The 10,398-nt window shown below is 36.2% G+C and overlaps 1 protein-coding gene across 3 annotated transcripts in view; it reads right to left on the bottom strand.

The window, feature by feature from the left end:
- Positions 1 to 7,605: 7,605 nt before the first annotated feature.
- The window catches only part of stx17 (syntaxin 17), a 26,486-nt gene continuing 23,693 nt past the window's right edge, over positions 7,606 to 10,398 (bottom strand). For all 3 annotated transcript variants that reach the window (XM_037534245.1, XM_037534244.1, XM_017704018.2), the window contains exon 8: positions 7,606 to 9,260. In XM_037534245.1, coding sequence (XP_037390142.1) covers positions 9,024 to 9,260 — 237 coding nt within the window. In that variant the 3' untranslated portion in view covers positions 7,606 to 9,023. The remainder of the gene's footprint in view (positions 9,261 to 10,398) is intronic.

Below are 10,398 nucleotides of genomic sequence, written 5' to 3'. Positions count from 1 at the left end.
GATTTTACAAGATTTAAAGGTGTTGTGTTTTGTATAAAGGGTATTTATATATAGAAGACTTTCTTCTTGCTTAATGTCTTGAATGCATTTTTTTTAAAAAAACAAGCTATTTACAAATACACTCACTATTCAGTTTCAAAATCACTTATATTCTAAAAGTAATTTATTTTATATAGAATCATTTCAACAATACATATTTAAATATTGTAGTTTTCTTAAAAGGTGGATTACACAGTTTACACATGGACAGAGGTTTAATGAGTCAAGGGAGGCTTTGGGGATGTATTTGTGGACAAGATTTAGGTGACTATTGAATTCTAGTGTTTGTTAGCAATGTTAGCCTCATAGCTTCAGCAATAAAGTAAATAATTAAAATTTTTTAAGACAGTAGAAGTGGTCTGCAGTTATGTGGATAAAGGGTTTCATTCGGACAGCGTAGGTACACATGTATCTGCAACTTCATTGATTTTATATTATTAAAAACATTGAGTCTTTGGCACAGTAACATAGTTGTCATGGGCTAGCAAGCTTGGCAAGGTTTTATTTTTTTCTCCCCAAAAACAATTTAGGGTTAAGGTTAAACAACACAGAGTGAACCTAAGCATGGCAGGAAGTCGACTAGGAAACAATGACTTATGCTTTACCCAGCAGTTCTAGGTACATTGAGGAACATTTCTTTTATTTGGTGAGATTCATATCCGACGACCACTTTGAGGAAAGTGGAAATCACAAGAAGTGGGTGTTAAATGAATAGCCTTACGGATGTTTCTTGACATCATCCTGCCCACATCAGAAATCCATGACATCACAGCTTGTGATATCATACACACGCCACAGAGTGCTAGATGGTCTGCCACCTTTTCCATCAAGCGCGCGCATGTAAGTGTGAACATGGAAAGTGTGTGGTGTCTGGGACACAGACACGACTTGGTCCAATGTTTTGGCTGGGACTTTCCCCCTTCCAGAGACACACGTGTTATCTCATGCAGTCACTCGTCTGCACTCACACACACTGTCTCGTTGGGGTGCAGGGGAAGTCCTGCGCTTGTTAGGAGGAAGGCGTGGGAGCTGGCTTTTGTAGCTCAGTCCAGGCCTTGTGTGTCTATGGGGCTCTCCCCTAAATACCCCCCAAAAAACATGCCCCCAGGCTGGGATCATCTGCTGCTTTGCTTGTCAAAAAAAAAATATCTGTTGCTTTCAAAAAAGCATTTACTAAAAGGTATTAATTAATATTCCCAAGATAGAAATTTCACTGTTAGTTGCCTGTTCAGTTTTGTGGTTTTCACAGAAAGATTGTAAAATTTGTACAGCTTTTTAATGTTATTGCAAACTAACAAACAAAATGTGTTGATCAATAGTGAACCAAGGAAGAAATACAGTGAAACTAAACTGATGAGTATTATTCATGTATGAGGTTCACTTTAAAATATGAATGTTAGAAATATTTATTTAAGAGTTGTTGCAAATAACAACTGATATATAACCATTTTGATGTATAAACTGATGTGTGGAAAACATTCAGTACACTTCTAACAAACCACTGATTAAACTGCTATTCATATTCAGTCAGTGATATATCTAAGACTTCCAGAAAGCCTAAACTAACGTTTTCTTTCTTCACAAAATTGGTTCTGACTATTGGAAATGGATGCGATTGGTTGATTCATCTCTCACTTTGTAATAGGTTATTCAAACACACTTCTCTTTAGCTCCTGAAGTCCTAACCACTTAAGAAAGCTTACTTAGCTATATTTACCAACTTATTATTGATGCTCAGCATTTCAAGAATTTAACCTTTTTGTTTCCATTTTATGCTTAACAATTAAAGAAGAGTAGTACTGTAATACATACCAAGTTTAAAAACAAGCATAACTCTTTTGAATGAAAATGAAATAAAAATGACGGACATGCATTATTAGTTTGCAGAAATCATCAGGCCTTCTCTGAAAGTACAAAGTAAAAAGAAGGTTTTATATCTCAGACATACCATGCATTAGGATGATCATTAAACAAAAATCAAATCATGTTTAATGCAAGCTTGGGTTAAAAGCCATATTGAGAAACTCAACTGTTATTTTACTGTTATTTCATCTGTATAAAACAGCATATTGGAGTTAAAAATAAACAATGAATATGAGCTCAAAGGGCAGACAATCAACTTTAATTTGATGGTATTTATATCCAAATTGATGCTGAAGGAATTGCAACCATTTTCACCCACAGCCTCCTATTTGTAGTTGCTCAACAGTAAACATAAATAGTCATTTTTGATAATTCCCTGGTGATGCTCTATCTTCAGTTCCTGCTTGTTTGTTTACCTCCATTTTAGCCTTCAGCAAGTGAAATTAAGGTCAGCTGATTGAATTGGTCATTGCAGAACATTCCACTTCTTTGTCCTGGAAAAGGCTTGGGTTGCTTTTGCAGTATGCTTTGGGTCACTGTCCATCCAAGTGCTGTTTAATGAGAATTCATCCTGCTGCTTTTGTCAGCAGTCACCTCATCAATAAATACAGGGGCACCAGTTCCATTTGCAGCCATAGATGGTGAGGTGCTACGCTTTGGATGAAGTTTCATTCCTGTTCATTTGTTCATATGATGTTGTTCCAAATTCTAATCTGATCTTCCTGTTTTTGAGGTTTACCAGTAGTTTACATCTTGTGGTAAACCCTCTGTGTTTACACTGGCAAAGTCTTCTCTTGATTGCTGACTTCGGCACAGATACGCCTACTTCCTGGAAGGTGATCTTAATCTGGTCAACTACTGTAAAGGGTTTTTTCTTCACCAGGAAAATAATTCCACCACTGTTGTTTTCCATGGGCTTCTGGGCATTTTGGTTGTTTCTGAGGTCACGAGTGTGTTCTTTCTTTTTAAGAATGGACCAAGTAGTTGATTTGGCCACACCTGGTGTTTTTTTCTGTCTCTCTGATGGGTTTGTTTTGATGTTTTGGCTTAATGATGGCTTGCTTCACTGGCAGTGACAGCTCTTTGGACTTCATATTGGGAGTTAACAACAACAGATTCCAAATGCAAATACCTCACTTGACATCAGCTCTTATCTGCTTACTTGAAAGAGAAATAAGAGAATGACACACCTCACAATGGAACAGCTGAGCAATTGTTTAATTACATTTGAGCCCCTACAAATGGGGGGTTATGTATGAAAATGGTTGTAATTCCTACACTGTTCACCTGATTTCAACGTGCATACCCTAAAATTAAAGCTGAAATTCTGCACTTTTTGCTGTGGCAGAAAGCAATATACAGTATCTGACAAAAGTGAGTACACCCCTCACATTTCTGTAAATATTGTATTATATCTTTTCATGGGACATCCATCCATCCATTTTCTAATATAACAAAGTAGTCAGTGTACAGCTTGTATAGCGGTATAGCAAAAATAACACACAGCCATTAATGTCTAAATAGCTGATAACACAAGTGAGTACACCTCACACTGAACATGTCCAAATCATACCCAATTGTGTCATTGTCCCTCCCTGGTGTCATGTGACTAGTTAAGAGTTACAACTCTAGTCAACTCTAGAGTTGACCAAAGAAGTCCACATGTTCGGCGTCATATTGAGAGGTTGGCTTCAAAAAATAGACGCATGAGTGCTGCCAGCATTCCTGCAGAGGTTGAAGAAGTGGGAGGTCAGCCTGTCAGTGCTCAAACCATATGCCGTACAATGCATCAACTCAGTCTGCATGGCTGTCGTCCCAGAAGGAAACCTCTTCTGAAGCTGATGCACAAGAAAGCCTGCAAACACTTTGCTGAAGACAAACAGTCCAAGAACATGGATTACTGGAACCATGTCCTGTGGTCTGTCCAGCTCTTTAGTGAGGAGCACCAAGACAACTGTCTCTTGCCCACGGTCAAGCATCATGGTCTGGAGCTGCATGACTGCTGCAGGCACTGGGGAGCTGTGGTTCATTCAGGGAAACATGAATTTCAACATGTACTGTGACATTCTGAAGCAGAGCATGATCCCCTCCCTTCAGAAACTGCACTGCATGGCAGTTTTCCAATATGAAAACAACCCTAAGCACGCTTAAAGGTAAAAGTGATGGAATGGCCAAGTATGTCTCCAGACCTAAACCCAACTGAGCATGTATGGGGGCATCCTCAAGCGGAAGGAGGAGGAGCGCAAAGGGTCTAACATCCACCAGCTCTGTGATATCATCATGGAAGAGTGGATGATTCCAGTAGCAACCTGTGCAGCAGCTCTGGTGAATTCCATGACCAAGAGGGTTCAGGCAGTGCTAGATAATAATGGTGGTCACAAAAAATATTGACATTTTGAGCTGTGAGGTGTACTCAATTGTGTTGCCAGCTATTTAGACATTAATGGCTGTGTGTTGAGTTATTTTCAGAGGACAGTACATCTATACTGCCATACAAGCTGCACACTGACTACTTTAAGTTATATCCAAATTTCATTACTATAGTGTTGTCCCATGAAAAGTATTTGCAGTAATGTGAGGGGTGTACTCACTTTTATGAGATACTATAAATAACAACTGTGTTGACATCCAGATATTTATGGATCTGACTGTATCTACTCATACGGATATTTTTTCTTTTAACACAAAAAAAACAAACATCTCCACCTTAACTTTGTCCCTACCAAATCCCATTCCCAGATGTATCAAATATAATAAATTAAGTTTTCTTTGTTGTGTGACACAGTGGTGCGGCGACTAATGGGCAGTTCTAGTCCTCATAACCAATTGGCATAGTAGTGGACACTTTCATTTTACAAGTATGTAAAATTGGGTGGATAATTTAATAAAAATAAAATATACAGGAGCTCAAATGATTAACAAAAGAAAACAAATCTGAGATCCTTTGAGATTTGTAATGAGTACTTTCAAGGACAAAACAAAAATGTAATCAATAAAAAGGATGTTTTTTCTTTCTCTTGGAAATATATTTGAGTAAAAGTATTCAATTTAAATAATACTTAGGTACAAATCTTCCAGAATTATGCTTAAGTCCAGTGATAAAGTGCAGTGTACTTAGTTTCTTAACAGAAGCATTTGAAAAGCTAAGTATCACCAAACCTTTGGCACATAGAGCAAGTGCAGGATTATCCACCATACTGACTACTTGAGAATGTTCTAAAGATGTTCTACAGACAGCAGCTCATCTTAGCAAAGAAAAAAATAAGCACTCAAACCAGCCAGTGTTGTGCAATAGGGAACAGGGAATAATATATTATATTCTCAGTAGTTAAGGCTAAAAATGAGAATCAATAAAGCACAATAGGTTACTGTTCAGCTTTTCCAGCAGTCCTACAGGACTCAAATAACATTTAAATCTTGTTTGTGCACAAGGAGGCCCCACAGTGAATTGATTTCTGTATTAGATTTGCCTTCTCGGTGGCCACTGCTGTCAAAGCCTTGAGGAAGCTATACGTAAACTTAAACAAGCTTCTGGTTCTACAGTTCAGTGACGTTATTGGTAGTACAAGATAAATAATTGAGGAATAGAAAAAAACATTGGCAATTTTGCATAAGGGAATGGGTCATTTGAAAGGTGAATGGAAAGTCAATATATAAACATGAAAAAGAATTATGGTCACATCATGGTCAACTCATTAATATATTTAAAAGAATTAATAAAACTCTCATAAGGATCATTACGTTTAAATAAAAATATCTTCATAAAGCTTTAAAGGATGTATTCCAGCCATCTTCTAAACACCACAGAAGTAATATAGTAGGAATATAATAGGCTGAACAGCAGCAATGACACATGAACTAATGAACATTGTAATAAAAACCAAAGTCTTGTACAATAATGTGTGGGTCTGCAGAAATCACATACTCAATGGTATAATCAGATATTATGGTATACATTTGAATTACATGTATGAATATGATCACGTGCAAAAGTTGGGGTCAAACTACAACTTCATTGATTTTCTAGGTGAAATTAAGTACACAGTTTCAACTACAGTTACTATTTATTTGTTTAATTTAGAGCTGGAAAAAATAAAGCATAAAATGTGGCCTATACAAATATTATGGCACATTTTATATTTAATGTTTTAAGTTTTAAGTATATTAAAGTTTTTTAAGTATATTTAAGTTTTTAAGTTTTATTTCTTATCAATACATAAAACTTGGCAAATAGAAATTGTGCACAAAAATGTGTTCAAGCTTCTGCATATGACTATTTCCTTAACTCTTTAAATTAAAATTTCATTCTAGCAACCATGCAAAATTTCAAAACTGTGCTCCAAATAGTTTTTTATGTGTATAAATGTAACACTGAGGAGCAGATCTGTTAACGTTCCGCACTACCTCACACCCTATTTTGGTGTTTGTGATTCACTAAATGGCCCTTCAGCAGTCATAAATTGATCAAAAGAGTGTTTGCTCATCTTTTGTGCTTTTGCTTCATTGCATATTTATAGGAGTTTCCTTTTCAAAGCAGAGGAGTAAGACTGATAGTAAATACTAAGTGTTTAATGCCTGAGGAAAGAGCGTCTGCTAAATGCTGTAAATATAAAAGATCGTCTCATTTTTGATGCTCAGAGAGAGTGTTTCAAACACTTTTTTTCATTTTTTTCATGTGAAAGCCTAGCATGTCACATTATTCTCAATTTGATAAGGAAATAAAAAGCCTGAAATTAATTTAAGAAAAGAATGTTTTAAACTACTATTTCCTAACACTTTGGATAAATTTTACCATGCTATCAAAGTGTCATGAGGCAGGTTTTGCCAAAATAATTAATTGATAGTTTTCTAGACAACTACTAAAAGCGTGTATTTAAATTCTTTGGCCGTGCAACCCCTGCATTACTAAAGCTACCCATTATATTGTGTGCACCCTGGCTTCTACAGCAAAAATGTCATAGCCTTAGATGCACTGAACATTGCTGAGATGTTACGGTCAACACAAGTTCAAAATCAACAGGGTATGCTTGGTAGAATTTACAACATTACTTATTTTCTAAATACACTTGACACAAAACTTAGATTCAGCTAATCCCTCCAACTACACATAAATTTCAAAACAGGACATTAAAATGACTTTTTTTTTTCGAATTTCTGACTTGTCATGTTGAAGTAATGTACTTATGTTGATATAACTGATATAATATAATTCGCCACAAGTAATAACTATTTTTGACGTGCTATGTCAAAATCTTGAGAAAGGTCATTATTTTCACTTACTGAGACACAATTTGAAACAAATGTAACCAGAAACAGGTTTTCATACAAAATGCATTGGTCGCAAGTTAATTACAAAATTGCATGTGTAAACTGGCCACACCCACCAGTGCACAGTGTTGACAGACTGTTTATCAGCACCTCTTTTAGTAAATCTAACCCCAACAATAACACTGCTCTGATAAAATACCCTTCCAGTAAAGAAACCATTTGTAGCAATTTATTAACATGAAATGAAATAAAATATTATTCTTAGTATTGAAACTAAAACTAAATTAAACAAAAATATCAGCTTATTTCTGACATAAAAAGCATATTTTCAGTCAGTTAGAAAATCTAAGCAGTTTAACTCAATATTTAGGAATCAGTTTAGAGCCTGATAGGGGAACATTAATAATTCATAACAGAAAAACCGACTTGAAGCAGTTTTTTAAAAAATTGCATGCATTTTTTTTTAATGTTCAATTTGCTTCATCCAAGACATGACTTTTTAGGCTATATGTGAGTTTATGTGCAATAATACAAGAGCAAACTCAGCTCCTGTCTGAATGGCCATTCAAAAATGCAATTGGAGCCGACCAATTAAAGAAGATTCACTTATGCTGCATATTTATTTAATCAAGAATGAAACCAATAATAGCCTCCCCCAAAACCCCTTTTATTGTAGCATTGTGCTGAGAAGAAAATCTGTCCTATCAGAAAGGAGACTGGAGATCATTCTGCCTCCTCAACAATACCTGACAAAAAAAAATAGATTATAATTTGCCACCTACATATACGCGCATAGGCACACATATTACAGTGTACACTCCCAGTCTTATCCACATCATTCATAACCCCACATAAGACCCACAAGACACCCCAGTGGAATGCTGTCATCTGTGCAAACTGCCACAGCTCGCTGGATCAATAAAAGAGACGTGGACTTTGTTTCCTATCGTTTGAAATTTGCTCCGATAAATCATGTGGCCCACAGCCACAGTAAATGCACAAATGCTTTGACCAACAGTCACATCAATACAGAGGTACTAAAACACACCCGTTAGGATGCAGAAAGAGAATCAAGCGGCAGTTTTGGCTTTGGCGCAAAAACGGTCGACTATTTAAGGCAGTACAATAGAGATTAGCAGTAAAATCAAAAGACCACTTGTTTCGCAGTTTAACCCCTTAAACTACACTGATTATCATGCAGTTAAATTAACCTTAGCCAATATCATGGGAAAAACAAACTGTTCAGTATGATGTAGTATGTAAACATTGTTACAATTTCAAAAAGTACTGATCATTCTCTGGTTCATATGGTCAACATTTGGAAATTAAGCTGCAAAATATGTCCCAATTTGAATCAATGATTTTTATGATGTTATAAAAACCAATACATTTGCATATATCCGCCCGTTCAGCCTACAACACTTGAGCTCCAACCATTTGCACTAAAGTTAGGAGTGTTTCAGTCTGAATTGCTTCTTGAATGAAGCACAACAGGGCAGCCAATCAGAACAGAGAACATTTTCATATATCAGCCTTAAAGGCACCATAAAAAAAGCAGCCTGCATAGTTGTAAGGGATATATGGAGGTTGGAAAATGTTTTTTCTGGCACAATAAACCACAAAAATGGCATAAGTGGCCCTGGAGAGGAAAATAAAATGCACCAAAAAAGTAAACTGTAAGACTTAATATTCAGTGACTACTACAAATTATTTGCTATCTATTATGAAATGACTATGCAGGATTAGGTGGTTATAAAAGAGAAGAACTGAAGTGTGCAGTTAAAGGGGTTAAAATGTGCTGCAGTAAGTTTGTGTATGTATGTGACTCCACACTCCCCAGATGTGTTTGTGTGTTATTGCACATGTTCATGTCCATCTTTAGTGTTGTTGAGCTCTTGAAGGTGGAGCTCCACTCTCTCTTTCTTCTTGCGCTGGATGAGGTTGCCCCCAGCAAAGCCAAGCAGACCACCCCCGACAGCAGCCGCCACGCCAGCCACCTTAAACCCGGCCAGCAGCCCCAACGGACCTGCCAAAACAGTCCCCACCACTGCCCCTGCTACAGGTAACACTGCCAGGCTTGAGCGTGCCGCCTACAAAGATGCAGACAGAGACACAAGAAATGTTATTAAGATATGCTACACTACAGGCTGCACACATCACAGTACACTACCATTGAAAAGTGTGGAATCATTATTTTAAATGATATACTGTGTTTGTTAAATGATATATTATGCTGTGACTACCTATTAATAATAGTTGTTGTCAAGTTACAGTACTTTCCAAAAGAAATCTGAGAAAATAATAAAGTTATTTATTTAGGAAGTTATCTGTTTGAAAAACAAAACACAAAAATTTTTTACTTATTTATTTATACATAATTTACTGCTTTAATATTTAGTTGGTTTTATTCTAATGTTACTTAGTGTTTTACAGGCAAGTATTAGCATTGTACAAAACTGGTGTTGCATTACTGAAACACTGATTCCACTTTTTACCAGTGAAAACTCAATTACAATTTGTGATTTTTTCAGAGGAAAAAACAAATATGTATTTAACTTAAAATTACAAAGAAATCTCAACAACTAAATATAACTATCTTTCACTATGTAGTGCATCCACCTTTTGCTTTTATTATAGCTTGCATTTCTTTCAGGACGCTTTCAGTTCATCAAAGAATTCTGCAGGGATTGTTTTCTACATTTCCAAATTTCAGCCTTACAAGTTGGTTGCATTTTCTTTTTCTAACGATCCAAGTAATGGTAAACACATTCAGTGATGCTGAGGTCTGGTGCAAGGTTCTGAGAACATCACCAGCTTCTTTGTTTGATTTTCTTCTTGTTTCTGTTCATTTTATTTTCTCTAAGTTTCTTGACAGCTAGACATCCTTCCAGACCCCTAGCGCTGAGTTGTCTTCTCACAGTGGAAGGATGGACAGAAAAAAATAGGATTTTTTTTTACATCTGAAGTGACAGTGGAACTTCTCCTATCTCTGCCATTTTCTCTTTTTGTCACTTATTGTCTTTTGACAAATGGTTTATCTTGTGCCATGAATTACTTGCACATTATGGCTGTTCTGACTAGAAACGAATACATGAAGGGTGGTCTCTAACTTATTCACAGTACTATAAATAAACTAGTCATTCATGTTCATAACACCAGAAAATAACAAAGTAAGGTGTTGTGTAATGGTCTGTATGTGTGTGCTTAGGGGGGCGCATAAATACAAGT

Source organism: Pygocentrus nattereri, chromosome 24, assembly GCF_015220715.1.
Source record: "Pygocentrus nattereri isolate fPygNat1 chromosome 24, fPygNat1.pri, whole genome shotgun sequence".
Classification (NCBI taxonomy): domain Eukaryota; kingdom Metazoa; phylum Chordata; class Actinopteri; order Characiformes; family Serrasalmidae; genus Pygocentrus; species Pygocentrus nattereri.
The sequence above is the reverse complement of the archived record's forward strand: the minus strand, read 5'-3'. Positions and strand labels throughout refer to the sequence as shown.